General features: G+C 49.9%; 1 protein-coding gene and 2 long non-coding RNA genes across 3 annotated transcripts; all 3 read right to left on the bottom strand.

Moving 5' to 3' along the window:
• Nucleotides 1-4,016: 4,016 nt before the first annotated feature.
• LOC125322382 (TOG array regulator of axonemal microtubules protein 2-like) lies at nt 4,017-10,010 on the bottom strand. The gene is made up of 5 exons (XM_048296040.1): nt 9,988-10,010; nt 8,254-8,458; nt 6,852-7,068; nt 5,430-5,516; nt 4,017-4,252 (listed from the first exon to the last, which is right to left on the bottom strand). Exons 1-5 carry the CDS (start codon nt 10,008-10,010, stop codon nt 4,017-4,019), a joined length of 768 nt encoding a protein of 255 aa, XP_048151997.1.
• A 2,325-nt stretch (nt 10,011-12,335) lies between these two features.
• Nucleotides 12,336-15,286, bottom strand: LOC125323299. The gene is made up of 3 exons (XR_007202467.1): nt 15,245-15,286; nt 13,594-13,746; nt 12,336-12,376 (listed from the first exon to the last, which is right to left on the bottom strand). It is a non-coding gene; the product is annotated as an uncharacterized LOC125323299 (long non-coding RNA).
• A 153-nt stretch (nt 15,287-15,439) lies between these two features.
• Nucleotides 15,440-20,349, bottom strand: LOC125323287. The gene is made up of 4 exons (XR_007202455.1): nt 20,264-20,349; nt 18,045-18,177; nt 16,241-16,346; nt 15,440-15,480 (listed from the first exon to the last, which is right to left on the bottom strand). It is a non-coding gene; the product is annotated as an uncharacterized LOC125323287 (long non-coding RNA).
• Nucleotides 20,350-21,019: the final 670 nt, after the last annotated feature.

Below are 21,019 nucleotides of genomic sequence, written 5' to 3'. Positions count from 1 at the left end.
GCTCTGGGAGAGTCCACTGAGCCCATCAAGGAATTGAAAGGAATTTGAAGACATTTAAACCAGGATGGTTTTCAACCAAACTGTCACAATGCCACCCCTGGGTCAGCATTCCAATGGTCAGTTTAGGACAGACATGCCCTGTACCTACTTGCATGTTCAGAGTTCTTCTCTTTGCTTCTGCTGCTGGATCTTGGCCTTGAGAAAAGGGAGGACAAAAGAACATATGAGCGCGTAGAAAGAGAAGGGCGTGGAATGTGTGTAGCATCAAAGGAGGCAAACCTTCTTAGCATGGTCCCCCTGATGAAGGAGGAAATGCAACACATAAACCCAACACGATGCAAAGCTGGTGAATTGTCCTAAAGCTTTCAGGTGCTGGAGTCCCACAGAGCTTGCCAAGCTCCGGCTGAAACACAGCAGTCATTCTTCAGCTTGCATCAGACCTGCCCAGTTCTCTCCTTTTGGAGCCAAGTGGCTCCTACAGCCTCTGTGAAGCAGCAAGAGCTGCTGAGCTGAGACACAAGTCTGTATGGAGGGCAGCTACTTTTGTTCTCCTGCCCAAGCTTGACTTTGCCTGCTCATGCCTTACACTGGTGACAGTCTCGGGCTACATGGGGTCATAGCACTGCTCTCTCCTGAGAATGACAGTACACCTCCTTGCTCTTTCAAGGACAAAAAGGCCTTTTCCAACTCAGCTGCTAGGTAAGGATATTCCGATTGCACTTTAAAAGCCCTACGGACGCTTTTCAATTGGAATGATACTTCTGGGACTCCTGCTTTATCCTTGTCACTAGGATAAGCTTGACAGCTACATTTTCTCACACATATATCCAAGCCAATATCTTTGCATCAGGTAAAGTCCTATAACTCTTCTCTAGCACCTTGCCCTCTTTGATCTTAAGCCCAGATCGAAATACTAGACATGGATCAGATGATACATCTGTACCCCAAGTTTTATCTGGGCTCTGGTTTCACGGTGGAGGCCCAGGCACAGAGAAGTCACGCCTGACATTTACAGGAGCAGCACCTGAATTTGCAGACACCTCCTCAGTAGCCAATATTTGCCCTGACATATCCTCATGGCTGCAGAAGTTGACAGTCAAGGATCACAGTATTCAAAGGTCTGCAGTATCCAGATCCATGCAATACAGTTCCCAAATGACAGCACAAACACCACAGAGGGAATCAGTAGCCAAGTCCAGCAGAGGACCTGTTCTGAGGTGCTCTTAAGCCCTGCCTCCTCTTCCCCACAACCACCTCTGCTCTTAGGGCATATGGTGTTGGCTTTGCCATTGTGCTGGATCACCACAGATGGGCAAAATGGGGAATACACTGAGGTTTGCCCAAATACAAGGGAGAGATGACTGTGGAAAATAACCTCACGAGACGGGAAGTGCGAGGGGAACAGCACACTGGAGCAGCAGACACCTTGGCTTACCTCATCTCCTGGGACTCCTGGAAATCCAGCTGCGGAGAGCTTGGGACAGACGCTGCCGCACTGCTCACAGGGGGACTCACTGCCTTGCGTATTGGGGGGATCAAAGGTGGTCCCAATGACCCCTTCTTCATATCCCCACCACTGGAATGCAAAGGCATCAAGGAAGCCTGGAAAGAGCAGAAGACTCAGATCAAGCAACCAGCCTTGCCCCCATTCATGCCTGAAGACATTTAGCCATGCTCTTAGCTGGGACCTGGCAGAGATGTCAAACTGATGGAGCAGCTTGGTCTAGGACAGGGAATGGAAAGGGAAGTGGTGAGGGAGAGACCATGTCCCACATTTGCCACCGCTATCCCTGTGCTCACTTGTCTGGAAATCTACATTCCCAGATGGCATCCACATGTTTGGCACCAAGATGTTCTGCGGTGCCACTGCCTCCACTGGCCTTTTGGATCGTATGGGAATGGCCTTGGATCCCTATTCTCTCCCTGTCCCTAAAGCACCTAACAGCCAGTGCTGATCTCCAGCCAAGTCCCCACAAAGCCATTCTGCAGGAAGTCCAAACCTGCTTTTCTCAAGCCCTTCATTTCTGCTGCTGCTTCCCTTCCCTCGTACAGTTCCCCAGCAGCCTTTGAGCCCCGATGCTGCTGAGCTCTGGGCATGCTCGGTGCTCTCCAGATCCCACACATCCATCATCTCAGGCTCACTGGCATTTAGGAAGTTCTGCTGAGCTCCCTGCCCTGCTGCTCTCTGGAAGGCCTCTGCCTGCCCAAGTTGCTCCAGGGCCCCCATGCCATGTCCAGCAAGCGGGGTGGAGGCAGCGGGGGCAGATGCACACCCTTCCTTAGCATCCCATTGTCCCTGGCACAGCTAAAGAGCCAAATCAGGCCCTGTTCAAACTTCAGTGGAAGGATCAGTTCCTGTCAGGGATACGCTGGGCCCTTTCTCAGCAAGGCTTGGATCAAGTACACAAGCCTTGGGTTGGACATTCTGTTTACCAAAGCTGTTGTTCATCTACCTCCTCCTGCACCCCACGGCAAACCCAAAACAACTGCAGGTCCTGGCCCTGCTGCAAAGGCAATCGTGGGGGTGGGCTCTGGGCTGCTCTCCCCATGGCCACCTGCCATCCCTGCCCTCTGGACAAAGCCATGCCAGAATGCACAAAGCTGCCCAGAAGCTGATGAAGTCTAGAAATAGCATCAGAGACAACTGGGCACAAGGGCATGGCTGTACAACTCAAAAGCTGACACAACCTGGAACTGACTTTGCAGGACTGCCGGTTCCAGCAAACACCTTTCTCCGTCCAAACCGGACACAGCTGACAGAGAACAGCACCAAGACACAGAGATGGTTCACACATACCCGTAGTTTACTAAATGTAGAAGGATTGGTTCACAAGATTGGCCAACTTCAGCTGCTCTGACTGCCTGTTGGTGTTTTCTCAGCCATAAGACAGAGCAGGAGCCACAAGAGAGCCAGAAACCATTCAAAGACCTCCCCTGCTATTGATACCCGCTGAGGACATGAAGCCTGCACTACACACCCACTGCAAAGGCAGCCTGAAGTGCAGTGTCCTGCTGAGCTCTCCCTTTGCTCAGCTGCTTCCCTGGCCTCACACCACAGCAAAAGGTCTCAGAGCTCTGCCTACAGCACATAAACTGAAAATACCCCAGACAGGACTTAGGTTGGTGTCCTTACCATATGTCCTTTTCTCTCTGAACTCAGCTCCTGCTTTTTTCTTCTGTCATCATCATTGCCGGTGACATTTTTCCCATTCTCCTGCTCTCTGCTACATATTTTGTGTTAGAAGAAGGAGAGCTCTTCTGGATGGGAGGCAATGGCTTGGAGGGAAGGAGCATAGAGGGAGATGCCACAGTAAACTTCTTGGCAAGAGTGTAGCCAGTCAGTCCTGCAAAATGGAAACACAAAATATAACAGAGGCCACAATGCCAACATAAAGCATCTGAAGCTACAGTATTTCATGTGAGAGATTCCCTGGAAACTTCTAAAGAGCTGCACAGGGAAACATGCTCCTGCCAGCAGCCACTTGAGGCAGGCCAGGGGGACACCCTGACCCACTTGCACAGAGCCAGCACAGGAACAGCCTGGCCTCTGGGCTGCCCTGGGACAGCAGGGAGCCCAGAGGCCTGTGCTTTCCAGGAATGGCTCAGCTGCACACGCACCCTCCTGCTCCTCTCCCGGCCCCACAGCTGAGCAGCCCTACAGCTCCACGGGGCACTGGGAGCAGCACAGCTCAGTGCAGGGGGCACATGCAGGGCAGAACTGTTCCCTGGCAATGTGCCCAGGCTCTCTAGGCTGGCACAAGAGCCTTCCTCCCGCCAGAGAGCGGCCCAGCTCCCGCCTTACCTCTTTGTGAGGCTGAGCCATGCTCAGCCTTCACCTTGTCCTCACTTGGAAGTTGCTTCAGGCACCCCATGCCACGACTAGGAAGGGGGGTGGAGAGAGCGGGGGCAGGTGCACACCCTTCCTTTGCATTCTGTCCTTTTTGGCACAGCTAAGAAGTCACGTCCGGAGGTGTCCAACTCAGCACTTTGTCATCTCTCTGCAGGTCACTGAGCCTTCACCAGCCCAAAATGTCGGAGAGGTTTTCCCGCACATGCGGAGGCTGGCTGGCAGCATGCTTCCTCAGCTTGGCGCCCATCACCTTGTAGAGGGCGCAGGCAAGCTTGGTGACCACAGTGCGGACATTGGCGCTTCGGACAGGCAGCGCCTTGTTCCCCAGGAAGGACCAGAGCACGGGCAGGGCGTAGCGCTGGACGACTTCGGGGCTCCTGGGATAAACCCATGCCACAAGCGCTGCCAGAAGAGAGACACAAACTTCTTAACCACCAGCCTTAATGCAAACAAGGATCTACCTCTAGTTGTGATTTTGGGAGTCTCTCTGGCTAAGATCAGTGAAATAACAGTGAGAGCCCCATGATCCAGAAATGGGCAAAGCAGCTGAACATCCCCAAAACAGAACCACCAAGCCCTCAGGACTAATTTCTCCAGATCCGAGCCTTGTACCTGTGGCAGACTTCACACCTTTACTAAATCATTCCACAATCTGTTTCCAGCATGATGAATGACCAAAATGTCAAATTGCTGTTTATTTCCATTTAGAAGTTGTCTAAACCCACTGCTGAAGGTTTGAAAGGCACTTTAGAGAGGAAATTGAGAGATTTCTAATAAAAAGGATGACTCCGTTTTTGTGACCTGGCATAATTAGCAGTGGATTTAGCCCCAGCTAAAGCAAGGCTATAAATAAAGCAAGGCTATACACTGTCTTCTCTAGTATATATTGAGGTTATCATTTTCCCATCCCTTGGCTATTGCTGACATAGCAAGCTCCTCTGAGCAATCAATTTTCAGCTGCATTTGGAGCATTTTGGGCAGCGCTGACATAGGAAGACCCTGACTGCACACCCTGAAATGCTCAGTCCAATGGCACTTCCACAGCACAGGCAGGGAGCCTCAGCACTCTGCTTCTGCCCCTCTGCCCCCAAAGGCTGCCTTGCACAAAATCCGTGCCTCTAACATGTGTGCTGAGTTTGGACCAAACGGTGACCCCCAGGCACTGCAGGCTTCCGCCTCAAAACTTTCCAAGAGCAAAGCAAGAATTCTGTGAGGACAAAACAAACCGATCCCCTGAAACAGCATTTGCCACCGTTTTCCCTAAAGGATCAGAGCTGTCCCTGAGCTTCCAAGAAACGAGCCAGCTTGGGAATTTTTCGCCTCTCCCTTTCCTGGAGGCGGCTTCTGAGATGCCCCAGTGAGAGCTCAGCCCCGAGGCCGAGCGCCGCCCCCATCTCAGATGCTGCACACCTCTGCAGCAGCCAGGGAAAACCTGCCCAATACACCTTCCATGGGTATTGGGCAGGAGGGACAAGCTCAGCACCTCCTGATTTGGAGGAGCCACTCTAGTGTCTATTCACTGGCATTCCCTGTAAATTCTGCCTCGGAAGACCTCTTGCCTTAGAAGGGGAGGCCATACCTGCGAGATGCTCCGTGACATCCAGCAGACCTTGGCCCTTCAGTTCACTCCTGCGGTGGCTGAACTCTTTCATCAGGGATACTTTATCTACAAGGGAAACACACATTTCTGCTCTCTCTTCTGAGGTCATAAGAGAAAGGACACTGGGGTGGGAAAGGGCAGGGGCAACTACATTTTGCAAAAGAAAGGAAATTCCTGCTGATTTTTGAATCCTTTTCTTCTTTCCTTCCAGCCTACTTGGGAGGATTTTAAATTCCAAAAGAAAAGCTCTCCTTTCACATTTTAAATCCAAAGTTGTCTGCTGTACCAGGAGCTGATGTGAAATGTTAAACATTTCACATCAGGGACCTCAAGAGTTCAATCACACGTAAGCAGTGAAAAGGTTTTGCATCCCAGAGCTTTGCAGAAGTGATCTTCTCTCTCCCCTATGGAAAAGGGTGAGAAGGCTCCAAAATTCACACCTCCGTTCCCACCTGAAGGATAAGCTGTTTTTAAATTGTCAGGTTACCTGTGTGGATCTAGGGACAAGACTCCAAGTTACTCATACAAGAGCTATTACTGCTCAGTGCCTCAGTAGCCTGTGGGTTTCTGTAACATCTGGGAAATCAGATCTTGGCAGAGAGACTGGAAAATGAACTGATTTCCCAATACTTGACCGGCGTATGTATTTTGGTTTTCCTTGTGCCTATCTGTTGCGGTTTTGGGGGTCTGAATTTTCTGTTGCCTGCATTGGCCTGCAAGCCTCCAGTCCTACCACTCTAATAAGCCAAGGCAAGCTTTTCCTGGAGACAGAACATGTGTGGGATGAAGTTTGGTCCCTCACAGGGTCACAGGGCTGGCAGTGACAAAGCAGGCAATCTGCTTCATTGGGAACCACTACAGAGCTACACCCCAGTGTGGGTTTCAGTAGCAGGGTATTACTAAGAGCTCCTTTCCTGCATGAGATACAAAAAGGAGGTCCCAAATGATCTTCATGCAAGCATGCAGTAAAGAACTGATCCTGCTGTCCTAATGAAGCTAATGCCTATAATGTGGAGCCTTCCAGGAGGCTGCTCTGCAGAGGTTCTGATGCACCGGTGTCCCTTCATGCCAACAGCAAAGCTATTCATTTGGGAAGTCAAATGGGGCCCAGGCAAACTCCAAAAATCCCTTTGGCCCTGAATTCCAGCAAAGCTGTAGTCCAGCACTTCCTCTTCAGACAAGCAGCACAGAGCCAAGGGCTCCTGGGACTTTTGGGAAATGCCAATGCACATTCAAGCCTGGTGGGGGACTGGTGCGTAAGGACTGCACCTGCACAGCTTCTGGTGGATGTCAGCTGGAGGTTTCCACAGACAACAACAGCTGTCAAGGCACTCAGCGTTCTCTTGACTCGCAGAGGCAGAGACACAGTTGAGGAGAGTCCATGCCAGGGCTCAGCCTTACCTAAGTGAGCCATGGATTCTTCCAGCGCTTTCACAGCTGCGGCATAAACCCCGGGGTCCTTTGAGTTTAGGTTGTTTGTTATTCCTTCAACCAAACAGATGATCACCGGGTTTAAGCCATCTTTCAGGATGCCTATGATTTCAGCCAGCACGTCCAGCGCCTTCTGCTTCACTTTCTTGTGCGTATCACCAAGTCTCGGGACAAAATAATCAAAAATCTGTGAAGAGAACAAACAACATGAAAGCTGGATTAAAATGTCCTTGTTTGAGGAAGGGACACAGAAGTGAGCACTCAGCAATGTAAAAGATGAAAGTGATCCTTCCTGTCAGGTCAGCACTTGCTTGCACAATTTCCCTGTTTTCCTGTGGGCCACTCTCTGGAATGGTTGCGCAACCTCATGCTGGTTGAAAGATTTTCATATATTTTGAAGAGCTTTGGGTGGGGACAGGATAGTTCCTATGGTGTTTCCCTCCACATTTCAGTCATTAAATTCATCCCATTTATTGATGCAAAACAGTATCTTTGCTTTCGAAGTATGCAACCAGATATTTACAATGCCCCTTTTTCTACACAGTTGCCTCAAGTTCTGAGGGCAGTTACGATTTTGCCAAAACTATGGCTGGAGGAGATCCAGGTTTTGTTCCGTCTGTCTCAGAACCTGTGTCTGGAGAAGTGCAGGGCTCTGATCAACTCTTCCAGGATCCAGACCAATTGTCTACCTAGCAGGTAGACTTCTGAAATTTAATGTACTGTACCGCTCTCATTAGAGCAGGTTCAGTCCCTTGACAGCCACATTATCAGGCACCATTTTCTGGACAAAGGGAAAAAGCAGCTGCTGGGAGGAGAAGGAAGAGATCTGTCCCTAGCCATTTCCCTCCTTTTCCAAAGAGAAAAAAAAGACCCCCCCCAAGAAGGGTGAGCACCGTCTTTACCAAGAGGACTAGGGATGCCGATGGAAACGAGTAGCCAGAGTTGTGCCTGTGCAAGACAAGTCGGAGTTTACAGAAGTATCCTTTTAAAAAACTTGGTTTAAACCAGCCCAGCCTGATACTTCTCTTCCCCATCCAAACCCATTTTTTTGTCTAGAGAATAATTGCCACGCTTTCAGTGGCTGGATTCCCTTCACTTAACCCAAGTGGGAGTAGGAGACAGCAGAAGTTACACCAGCAGAAAACTCTGTCCTCATCTGATGAACAGCATCAATAGGCACCTGCCAGACAAATACATCTGGACTGAAAGAACTTGTCCTGAAGCGTGGACCTGAATTAAATATTTCAGGGTAAGAGGCACCAGCCTGTCCCACACAGCCAGGATGTAGTGCCAAGACACACTGAATTAACTTGCCTGCTACAGGCTTGGGAAAGGAGCTAAAGGAAAGGAACAGTGAAGACACCCTACATACTTGGACAGTGTTAGTGGAGACGAGCTGGGGGCTGCTTTTGCACAGGTCTAGGAGGAGTGCCACTCCTTCCATCCGTGTCTTAAACTCCTTGGCTTCCAGGAGATTGTACAGCTTCTGGAGCGGCTCCGTTTCTTCCACAGCCGGAGGTAATGTGACCTGGGCTTTTGGGCGGCGTAGGCGGCGTCCATCAGAGGTAGACTTCACCCTGGAGAATAAAACCAAATGCGGACCTGTTGGTGATCATACCTTCAGTTAATTGTGAGCAGAACATCTTGGGGAGGTTTCCTAATGATGTGATTTCAAGCTAGAAAATCCTGATCTGAAAACAACGGGAGACTTCATGATAATCTGTCATGGGTTAGCAAGCATAGTCCCGGAAGTGATGTTCTTGCAAAGGAGTGCTTACAGCTTCTTCTGTGACCTGACAGAACCTATCAGCTGGCCACTTTGAATATGGACAATTCTTTAAGCCACTTAAAGTTGTGACCGCCTCTGTGATCTACACTTAAGAACAGGAAACCCCGAGGCAGACTCTCTCTGTCTTGTTTCCGGTGCTGGGACAGGTGGCTGCGGGCCCCGTGTGGGGGCCAGTGGGCCCGGCCCAGGCCCTGCTCAGGCCAGGCCGGGTCGGGCCACAGCCATCCTGGAGCCGACGGGCCCTGTTCCACCCGCGGAACCCCCCCCCACAGCAGGGCTGTGGGCAGCCGGAGCGGCTCGGCTCCCCCTCTCCAGAGCTGCCAAGATTCAGCTAAAGCTGCACGGCTGTCTGGCAGAGGTCATGTGACCAACAGCGATAAGCCACATTCCAGCTGCAAGGCCTAGGTGAGATTAACCCTTTTAGTGCTATGAAGAGCTGAAAACCGGAGGGAAGTGAAAGAGGAGATGCTTAAAGCTGAAATTCTGTTGTGAAGCTATGATAGATCAGAGTACCTGCTGTAATTTCATGAAGGCATGGGGGGTGGAGCATTCAACTTGTACTTGTGAGCAAAAGCACCTGCGCTGAGATAAGCAGATGCTGACGCAGCTGTAATTTCATGAGAAGTTTGAACAGGGAGAGATGGAAGTGATGAGGACTTTTGCTCCAAATGGAAAAGGAGAAAACCTCAGGTCCTAGAGATGCCCCCAGAGATAGTTCTGAAGAGGAAGATGAGGAAGACCCTTTGCTTCCAGGGAAGGAGAAGGGCCTCTATTCTTAGAAATGAAATGCTCCCAGAGATGGGTGAAGAGAACTTTTGTTTCTGAACGGCTCAACCTTAAAATTTCACCCCAGCAATTCAAGAGTGGACCCTCGAAAGCAGTTGTGGGAAAAGCTGCAAGACGGGGGGAAGGGACTCACATGCGAGCAGAGAACCAACCCGGGCGGCTGGCTCCTTGTGATAATGTTTTCATAGCATGGGCAAGAGAGGCTCCTCTTCCTAAATGGACTGAACAAGGTTATTATGGAAGTGGTAACAGACTGAACATCTCAAGGGCTGTCTTTTTACATTATCACTGCGAGAAGGGAGAAAGGCGGGGGGAGGAGAAGTGTTCTGAAGGCGTGGTATGACTTTTTTTTTCTTCTTTTAGGTCTGTTAATAAACTTCTTTCTATTCTTTCAAGTTTGGTGCCTGCTTTGCATTTCTCCTAATTCTTATCTCACAGAAGGTAAACAGTAATGAGTATTTTGGACCAAACCACTACACTAAATTGATTTTTCTGCCTGGTTACAAACCAAACCTGCTACACAATCATTACGGGAGACAATCTGCAAGCAACATTCTCACCAGTGCTTACTCAGGAAAACCAAGGATGAGATGCATCTCACTTATCTCCAGACAGCTTCCCAGGTACACATGTCGCACTGCTTTGTGAGGAAAGAGAGACGCTACTTCCAAGTTTAAATGCCTCATCATGAGGGAGGTGTGTGTCTTATAATAAGGAAACTCATCCCTCTGGAGAAGTGTCTCTACAGCAGGCATGACAATCTGGAAAAGCAGCTCAGATGCATCTGAACAGATGGATAGGGGCATATCTGAAGGATCCAGAAAATCCGTAACAGGGATAAAAACAGAAGCCAGACATCCCAGCACTACGCTCATATGATTGCTTCCCTAGAGACTAGATCCACAGCTTAACAAACCCACTGGGAACAACTCTCTTGGATCAGCCTGTCTCTTCCATGGGCATGGGAAGATCCTGACTATGCTACTGAGGCATGTGGTCACTCTCCTGCCAGCGCTGAGCATGAGAGAGCTAAATAAATCCCCTCTGTTATCAGAGGACAACAGGTACAAGTAGCTCTCCCACTGGTAAGAAGAGACAGCAAGGACCAAATTCCTGTCTCAAATGCTGATTGCAGCACAGGGGGAAATAAACCAAACATGCTGTCCATCAAGCAAACAGTATGAAGGACAGGAATGTCAAGACAAAATGTCCACATTGAGACACCTGTTGACCAAAGTTGCTCAGGAACTGGCTTGCTACTTACTACTCATCTTGGTACTGTCTGAGGGTAAGAAAACCATGACTCAGGAAGGCCAAACCACGTGCATGGGAAGTGCTATTTTGGGGAACGGCATCTTGCTTCTAGACTGGGACTTCTCATCAAAACACCCATCTGAAAAAGACTGCTCTCAGAGGAAAAAAACCCTGCTTGAATTTACTTGTCCCAAGTGAGGCAGCGGAGACATGGCCCTCTCACAGCCTCCACAGCACTGTCCTTGCCACTGCACTGGATCTTCTGAGCTGCAACCAATGGGTGTCTTTTTGTCGCCCATTTTTTGCGGAAACCCTTCCAGAGAAGTTGTGTTCAGCGTAATGCAGAAGGAGACATTTTTTATGATAGAGCATTTGTAGGGAAAGGAAACAATCTCTGGCACAGGTCATCTCCACCAGAAAGATTTTCCTGAGGAAGAGACATGTAAAGCTTGCCACGTGCTTTGTCACATCTAACTAAAGTGCTCAGTACCGTTTACTAGAAGGCAATGTGGCCTGGGGCTTCTTCGAGCCATCGCTCCTCTTCTTCACAGGCTTCTCGACAGATGGCTGTTCACCCTTCTGCGTTTCCATCCCCTACAAAGGCATAAAGAAACCCCATGGATCTTTAGAATGTAAAATAGGAAATTACCTGTTTAAAACACAACTTATAACCAGGATCACTGCTACCAAGGCTTGGGCAAACCTTTCCGAACTTACAGAAGGAAACAGGCCAGAGGTTCAGTGATGCCAACTCTTTGTTTTCAATAGCCCAAGGCAGGTTATGGCTGCTACCATACTGAGCAGCAGTCTAAAATCCCCAATTCATTCCTCTTGAGCATAAATGGGAATAATGCAAACTGGTAGGGAACTAATGCTCTTAAAGGAAGCTGCAGAAAAATTTGGACTCTTTGGAGGTTGGCCCATTGTGTTGGAAGTTGATTTGGTTCCACACTCACTCTCCCTGTTGCTGCACAAAGGCACACTCCCTTCTATAACGTAAGTAAAAAGAACAAAAATACCCCAGGCAAACAAATGATTTTCCACTGGATGCTGCTGAATTCACCAAGCTTCTTCCAGCTCCACAGGGCATGACAGCAGGGCAGTATTCCCAGAAGACAGACAGTAATTGTAGGAATTGGGATTGACTGGGACATCTTTTGTATATTTGGAAATTTTCTTGGCACTACTGCTTCCTGTGTCTTTTGCAAAGACTCTGTTATATCCAGAGGCACTGTTCTCACTTAATTGCGTCACTGGGGGCAGAGTAGGGATAGTGGGGTGGGGGGTTATGCTTAAATGTAAACCCATTTTCTCCTCTTTCCCTTCCCTGTTTGTGGCCAATATTCAAAATATCCAATACCCCACTTTTCCCCTAATATTATCAGTTCCTTTGTGCTCTGCAGATGAACAGGCTACGGATCAACAGTTCATTCCCAGGAGCAAATTGATTTGGCAGAAAAGGAATGAGATAAGATTAGGTATGTTTGATGTCATATCAGCAGTGGCAATACTTGCACAAAGGAGACATTTCTCCTACCAAGCACTTACTTTCTTCTTCATTCTTGTCAGAATATCTTCCAGGTCACGGGTGGAAAGAGATTGTTCCAAAAGCCTTTTAAATTTTTGGTGATTCAGCATCATTTTCACCATCTCCTGTCCATAATGCCTAAAACAAGAAAGAAAGAAAGAAAGAAAGAAAGAAAGAAAGAAAGAAAGAAAGAAAGAAAGAAAGAAAGAAAGAAAGAATAGAAGGTGAACAAACAAAGGAGGAGCGTTAACAGAATAAGCTGATACCTTAACCTCAGCAGCTGCCATACCTGCATGAGAAGGCATTACCTACTCAGCAAAGAGAGAGATTTACCTCCACTTGGCACTGCACAGTGCTGTCAGCTGAACACAAGAGGCAAGAGGAGAACGTGGGGCAACAGAAAAATACAATCTCACTCTGAAACTGTGGGTGCGCTTCTGTGGCATCGAAGGATCCCAGGGAACAAGCAAAACACCTCTGCTTTGAGTCAGAGCTTATTAGCAGTGTCTTGCTGCCATTGCACAGTAATTTGCCTTTCTTTAACTGGCAGGGAAGCCAGGACCAAATGCCTCATGCTTGCTTTTGATTATTCTATACCATATGTATGCACAGGGACAGCTAGTTGCTCATGCGTTCTTGGCAGCTATTAATGGGAATTGAATCCTCAAAGTAAGGGGGTTTGGGTGGTCTGGGTTGATTTTGCCACTAGGAAACCACAGTTTTCTTCAAGAAGCAATTTGGAGGTCATTCAGCCACAGATAAGAGCATTATAGAAATCTGCAGAAGAGGTTTAGAAAGACTGAATACATTGGCTAAAGACCCCTGGAATATTTCTAGGAAAGTCTTAAGTTAATGAGAAATAGATGTATGCGATCCTTCAGTGATGAACATTAGCCAACATTTTGGCTTTGTCTTGTGCACCTAAAGGCCAAGCAAAACTGTTTGACTGGCTCATCTGATGGCTCTTTTGATCTCAGGAAGGAATCATTCAAGTCCCAGGAAGTTGGCAATGCTCCCTCTTGCGGGACAACCTCACGTTCCCCAGCACAGTCATTTCCCCAGACAAGCCAGGGCAGTGGTCACAGCACCAAGCCTGACAGAGCTCAAGAAGCCTTTGGACAATGCTCTCGGGCACATGGAGTGACTCTTGGGGGGCCCTGCACACGGGCAGGAGCTGGACTCGATGACCCTGATGGGTCCCTTCCAACTCAGCGTATTCCGTGACTCTGTGAACCTCATCCACACAGTGAGGGAACTTGATATTTCCTTTAGCTTCCACTCTTTTGTGGTTTTGCCCTTTACAGCCAGACACCCAAAAGTTTTCCTGTTTTAGGAGGTGAAATGAAGATCATTACCTTGTGTCCTCGTGACAGTCCTGAGCAAGCGTCCCTGCCGCGTGCGCCAGCCTCTCAGCCCTGGGCGTTCCTGCGAGCTTCGTGACTCCAGTTTTCTCCATCAAGGACAGGAGGAGTTGGGCCGCGCACTTCCGCACCTGGACGTGGCGGCTCCTGGGAAGAAGAGAGCGGACACTGGGGCACAGGGAGCAGGGGGACACAGCGCAGGCCTTGGCCAGAGCATGCTCCCTGTCATTGCTGGGGCAAGGAGGCCTGGGTTCTCCCTGACACTTGGGACACCTGTAGAAGGTTCTGTCCGCAGAGAAACACAAAGTTAGCACTGTACAGAAGGACTGCCTGCAAGCAAGAGCGAGGAATTCAGTCTCCCTGCACTATCTGATACTCAATGTCTTTCCCCAAATTCACTCTGAGAAAGGGGGAAATTAAAGACAACCCAGGCTGACCCATCAGGGGCCAGCCACTACACAGAGAGCCGCAGCAGGATTGAGGATATTTCCACCCATTTACCCCCAAATCTGCAGACCTTGGGAAAGAAACAAATGCAGGGAAAACATGCTGTGGGACATGAAGTCGAAGAATATCCAGCAATGCAGCCAGTTTCTTCTGTGAGGCTTGGCAAGAGATACATCTGAACGTTTCCCCCTTTTCCAAAGCTGAGGAAAGGGTGGCAGTCAGTTTAGCCAGCTTGTCCTGTTCTAGACAGTGTCTCTTGGGGACTATCAGGCCCAGCACCAACACTTAAGGCAGCACCTGCTTCAGCTGTCCCATGGCAGTCGGCCTGTGAAGGTGCCTGTACAGTGATTCATCATCTCAAGGCTAACATGAGACATCAGTTTGAATAGCAAGTGGGGCTCTAAGGCCAGGACAGTCCTACAAGACGCCTCTTGGCAGGAGCTGCACCTGCTGTGCAGGCTGTGCCACACCCAGCGCGTTCTCCCCCATGTGCTCCATGCCCCAGCAAGAACCCTCCTTACTTCTCAAGTGAATGGCATAATGAGGATGCATGGTTTTTCCCAAGGCCTCTGTGGTTAGGGCTGTGAAATATCCAAGAGCGCTCACAGCTGCAGTTGCAATTGTCCCTCTTCCCACAAAACCACAGGGCTCTATCCTTAGCCTTTGCAGGCACTTTCACTTGCCCACCATTCACCACATCTAGGCAACTCGGACAGACTGGGAGAACTCCAGGAAGCAGCAGCAAGCTGAGTCAGGGGAGGTTGAGGTTGGATATCAGGAAAACGTTTTTCACCCAGAGGGTGGCTGGGCACTGGAACAGGCTCCCCAGGGCACTGGTCACAGCACCAAGCCTGAGAGAGTTCAGGAAGCCTTTGGACAACGCTCTCAGGCACATGGTGTGACCCTTGGCGTGTTTGTTCTGTGCAAGGCCAGGAGCTGGACTCAATGATCCTGATGGGCCCCTTCCAACTCAGCATATTCTACAGCTCTGTGATTCTGTCAACTAAAAGGCTGCATGAGGGCAGAAATAGGTGACAAGAGGAAAGAAGTGAGGTTGATTGGAGAATCAAGTCACTGAGATCACAGAAGATGCAGGATACAGGACCCTTCCCTCCCACCATTCCCATTCTCTCTCTCAGCCCTTCTCCCCCCCACACAATAGAAGGTGAAGAATATCACTAAGAGAAGAAGAACCTACTGGACTCCACTGTCCATGAGAGCAGTCATTGCTCGTGCAGGAGTCACATGCTCCACCATGACTCCCAGGGTGTGACTGGCTGCTTTCTGGACAAACTCTGGGGAGTTCCACACCATCTGGAGAAGGACCCGAGCAACCTCATCCACCTCCGAGTCCATGTCCTTCTGCAAGGTCACAAAGAGCTCTCCAAGAGTGACGATTGCAGAGTAAGACACCTTTGAGCGAAGGTTGGTCACCTGGGGAAGTCATGAGGGGAAACATAAGAATCACCTTGAAAAGAAAACCAGTTGCCTTAGACAAAAGTCCCAGGAAATGACAACACTTCCCGCTGTGTCCAGGGGAACACAAAAGCACAGGCAGAGCAGAAGAGCACAAGCACAGAAAGGCACTTAACTCTGGCACCTACTTGTGCTAGGCCTCAGGCCTGCTTCCTGCAGGCCTAAAACATATTCTTTAACTTAAAGTGTTCTACTTAACTCTTCTGGAATGTCCACTGCTTTGGTTTTAGGCCCTTTTATTCAAAAAACAAAGAAACAAATTAAAGCAAGGGCTGCTCTCAAGCCATAAAGGCACAAGTCATAAAGACAAAAGAGTCATTTGCTCCTGTTTGAAAAAGCAACAGCAGCAGTTGAAGCCCTCAGCCAGGAAACAGAAAACACAGGCTCAAGTCTACAGACTAATTGGCAGTGTTGAATTACAGCTTGGGCAGAGATTTGGACTGCAGCAAATAACATAATTAGTGTCTCCGCTTCTGCATTTGCACGTTGCATTGTAATGGCAGCTCGCTCCAAGAGGAGCGTGTCAGATGCCCGACCTACCAGTAAATAGAGCTACATGTGCTCACAGATCCTATAGAGAGCTGACAGACATGAGAAAGATAGGGTCTAGAAACAGAAATGAAGGCAGTCCCTGAGCACACAGGGAGATGAACAAGCACATATCTACTCTACACACCGTGTATGAAGCACAGAGGACGATTCAGAACAATGTTCTTACCTCGTTGGTAAGTGCCAAGCAAACCTCACGAAGTCTACAAAGAAGGACTTCTGAGTGGGACTCAGCCAGGTGTTTGATGCTGAAGAGTCCCTTCTCCTTCAGCTCCCTGAAAGGCAAGTACCAAAAAGAGTGACTTTCTCTCCACCCAAGAACTAGGCAGCACCCTCTGAATTTACCAGGCTGGCGGCTCAGTCAAACAAAGGGAGGTGCTTTTCAAGCAGTACTTGATGAGATCGTGGAACTCGCTGCCACAGGTTGCTGTGGCTGTCCAAAGCATACACAAATCCAAGAGGCAAATAGAGGGCTTTCAGAGTCTTCTTCATTTGTGGCTGTTTAACAAGACAGCCTTTCCGAAGTCTCTGGCACATGAAGTCCCTATGTCAGTGCTTCCTGGAGGCTGTGAGACCGTGCCATGCTGCTGTTTCTTGTCACCTCCCTGTACCTGTCCCTGAGACACAGTCCCATTGGGCTGTGTCTGGGGCATTTTCCTTCTTTGCCAGCCCCAGCAGGCAGTTCAGCAGTGAGAGTCTGCACTGGCACTCTGTAGCTGAGTTTCCACTCTGCAATCTAGGCCTGTCTGTCACCCACTCCACTCCACCTCACACATTCCCCAGGAAAGCAGCAGGATGCCCCAGAAGATTCCACACCAGGGCAAGAACAGCTGAAAGTCTGGCTTTTCCCAAAAGCCCCTACCTAAAACAACAGCAACATGTTATTTACAAGGTGCAAACAACTCCCTCTCTCAGCACTTGCTTTGTGCAGGACCTGAGCTACAGGAAGGCGCGTGATGCATCGGGGCTGCAGCGCAGGGCTGGCGGCTGATGCCACGGGCATCCCTGAGTGTCACCCGGACCCCCCCACAGCTGCAGAAGCTCTCTGCACCTCACAGGGCACCAAACAGAAATGGGGAAGAGAAAGCCGAAGAGAAAGGGCAGAGCAAAGGCGACTGCACAAGGAGATGCATCGCTGCAGATTTTTCATGCTTATCCCAGGGTGAATGGAGTCCTTATCCCAGTGTGAATGAAGCATCCAGCAGTGAGTAGATGATAACCCAGACATCAAAAAGACAACCAGTATCACCTAATATTTGTGGGGTTATCACCTCTGGGCCTCTACAGGCCTCCTTCTGTCTGTGTCTAAGTTTGGGACACATTGTGAGTATTGACAAAACATCTCAGGCCCATATGAAGCAGTGAGAAGGAAACAGTTGAATTGCAAAAGTGCAAGATTCCTAGAGGATTTTATTTCTTTTTCCTTCTCTTCTGCCATGAGCCCCTCAGGACTAATGACAGGCTGAGTGACTCTATAGCACAACTCAGTGCATTTCTCAGAAAGAAGAACTCCCTGTAGCTGCTCCTGGGACTCACATGCGGAAGGTCACAGGCAGACCCTGACTCCTGCATCTGCTGCCAGCAGTGGGGCCGGAGACAAATCTTACTCAGTCCCACTGGGCCCCGAGGCACCCAAATCTCTACACTCCAAACTGCTGCCATCCTGCTTCTGGCTTCAGCCAGCAAATCATCTTGTCCCACAGCTTTCTCTCTTCCCTCAAGATTTCCTTTGCAGCTCCACAGAGCAGCAGGCAAAGCAAGGAAACAGCACGGACCTGCTGCAGCTGGAGCACTGCTGCAGACCAAGGCCAAGAAAAGGCTGCTCTCAAATCTTTATCCTCTCTCTGCTCTGGAGTGGTTTCACTGGTGCCCCTCGGCTCTCTGGGCTGCTGGGGCTCAGAGGCACTAGCAAGATGCTCTCCTAACCTACCTTAACGCTAAGAGGGAGACAGAGTGAACGGGGCCTTTCTTACCAGTCATCGCTGCTGAGCAAGGAGAGTGCCTCGAGCAAGGACTGCTGTGGCTCCAAAGAGGCTCCGTCCTTCTGCCCCTTCCCACGGAGCGGCTCCTCTCGGCGCTCGGCACCAGTGGCCGTCTGCGGGGTCACTGTAAGGAGAGGGTCAGCCATGAGCGCTGCAGCCCCGGGCAAGGCACCCCGCCATGGAGCGGCCTGCAGCCCCATCTCCCAGCCAGGCTTCCATGAGGTACAAACTGGCACTGGCTCAGAGAATTCCCTGCTCTCTGGCTCCTTGCTTTCTCCCAGCCCCCCCAGCTGGGCACAGCTCCTTGGCTCAACCTGACAATTGCCCACACAGCGCCAGCTCCCAAGTGCCACAGGTACCACAGCCAGCGGCACGTTCCTGAGGCCGCAGAGCTCCCACTCCCTGTGAGACAGTGCCCACCAGCAGGACTTGCTCCCCACGAGGGACCCCTCAGCTGCCTCTCCTGTCTCAGCACCCTGATTTCCCCGAGCCCTGAGGACAGAGGCACTCTGCAACTCCCTGAGGAAAGACCTGCAGCTGCCTCGTGACAGCACCAAGCCGAGCCTGAACAAGCGAGTCCTGCTGGGCCCGGCTGAATCCCCTCAGAGCAGCTACCAGGGAACAGCAATACCTGACCCTTCACACCTCACAGCGCCTCTGTTCCCATTGGCTTCAAATATTCTAGACAGAGGGCAGCTGAGTGCACTTACATTTCAGCCTGCTCTTGGGAAGGGAGTAGTTCATGGATTTTGTTCTTTCTAAGCATCATGAATCTTTACTATTTCAGTAAAGTACACACTGGCTGTATTTCAAAGATGCTGAGGTGAAATGTGTTTGTCATCAAATGGACTTGTGTGCACACTGTGCAAGCCTAAGCTTTCTCTTGTGGAAAAATGGAATCTCTAGCCCAGATGGTTGATAAAAAAGCCTTCCAAATGCAAATTGATGATAAGAATACGTAAATACAGATGCAAATTGTTGGCAGACACAATCTCTTGATAGTCAGTTTACAAGGTATGAGAAAATTCAGATGATAAATGCATTTCTTAAGAAACCCACTTGTCATCCAAAGGACTGTTGATCATCAATTTCATGTCATGCACTCAACAGGTCGTTTTCTAATGTGTACAAGGAAACATCTGAGCTGTCTCAAATGATGGAGTTTAAACATTGCACAGAATCTAGATGAACTGCTCTAGACTCTGTAGAAGTTTTGTGCTACCCTGCATGTTCTCACACAGTATGGAGGAAGCGTAACATCAAAAATATTCAGATGGGAGCTAATCTGGCTGTCACTGATGTACTCCTGTCACTGCCATCAGTGGTGTCACTGCAGAAGGATGTGGATGTACACATCTATATTCAGTAGGAATGGGGAGCCACGTCAGGCTAGTTCTGGTCAATTGTGAGCATGGAAGTAGCATGACTAGAAAAGAGCACTCAAAGTATCATTCCTAGCTCCCTTCTTCTTCTCTCACCCTACTCAGGATCATAGCACAGGCAGGCTGCCCTCACATGAGAGGCAAGAGCCACTAGGGACTATGTGCTGTGTATTCACTGCAGGCAGCAAACAGCCTGGGAGCACCAGGCAGCCCCTCCTGGCTGTCACCTGCTACACAGGCCGCTGTATTTGGGTGGGGTGACACAGGAGGTGCTGCTTGTTCCCTCTTGGCATTGCAGGCCGTGGGATGGCAGCGGCGAGAAGCCATTGGGCGCTTCTGGGAGCAGCAGCACGGCTGCACCAAGTGGCTGACTGCCATGCAGAGACAACCCTTGCTGGGAGAGCAGGAAAGCTGGCTGCAGAGGCGGACAGCAGCACAGGCAGCGGGCCAAGATGGAGAGTGGACAATTGATCGTGGTGGTACTCGTAGGTGCACAGTGAGCACACCCTGCCAGACTGCCCCGAGCTCATCCCTGCAGTTACAGCTGCCTCCTGGCACCAGTGCTGTAGTTTGCTCTATCAGGATGGGCAAAAGCCAGAGCTTAGGTCTTTACCACTACTTTATGCAGCTCAGCTTTCCAATGGATCAATAAGAACCAACTGCTCCAGTTCTGCCGAGCTGGAGTAACTCAAGAGTAGATTTGCTGTTCATTCTCAGCACAGGCTATGAACCCAAGATCCCAGCTGTGGTGGCTGAGGCAGGAGGTGGTTTGTGCTCCTTGTGCAAGGAAAACCGGTGCAGGAAAAAGCTGCTGTGGAGCAGGCTTACCTGAGGAGTTGTGTGGGAAGCTGCCGTCTCCATGGATGATGGGCTTCTTGGGCAGTAAGGGCACGTTGTCCTGCTTCCTCAAGACCTTCTTCTTCAAGGCACTACCAGGGTGTTTCCTCGGCACACTGGAAGCTGTGCCATTGACAGGAGGTAGGCTAAAGCCTGCAGGGACCAAAGAGGAGCTTGGAAGTGGAGGGTGACAATGGAAAGGCCCAGAAAACTTGCTGGAGCTGGGTAACATCTCTTTGTTATCCCAAAGAACTTCAAGTGTAACAGTGGCACAGTACCATGGGAAAGTGATCACAGACTCCTAGAAGAGTTTATGTGGGAAGGCACCTTTAACCACCATCTAGTCCAGCCCCCATGAGCAGGGACATCTTCAGCACGAGCAGCTTCCTCAGGGCCCCATCTAACATGGCCTTGAACACCTTCAAGGATCGATCAACAACAGCTTCTCGGGGCAAACTCTTCCAGTGTTTCATCCCTTTCATTATAAAATAAATCTTCCTAATATCTAATTGAAATCTACCCTCTTCTGGTTTAAAACCAAACTGCAGTGATGCTTCCCCGAAGAAACAAGGAAACCCCAGTATTGCTTTGCTTTTGTTTTCCTGTTTCAGAGGCTGGCTGGGGAAGTTACCAAAAGAAAGCGCAGATAACCTTGCGTGATGCCCTCGGGCTGAGTGCTGCCTCCTGAGGTCCCTGCTGCTGCCCTGGGGCAGCGCACACAGCACTGCAGTCAGAGCCCCTCAGCCG

Source organism: Corvus hawaiiensis, chromosome 3 (assembly GCF_020740725.1).
Source record: "Corvus hawaiiensis isolate bCorHaw1 chromosome 3, bCorHaw1.pri.cur, whole genome shotgun sequence".
NCBI classification, from domain to species: Eukaryota; Metazoa; Chordata; class Aves; order Passeriformes; family Corvidae; genus Corvus; species Corvus hawaiiensis.
Note: the sequence above shows the minus strand (reverse complement) of the source record. Positions and strands in the feature narration are given on the sequence as shown.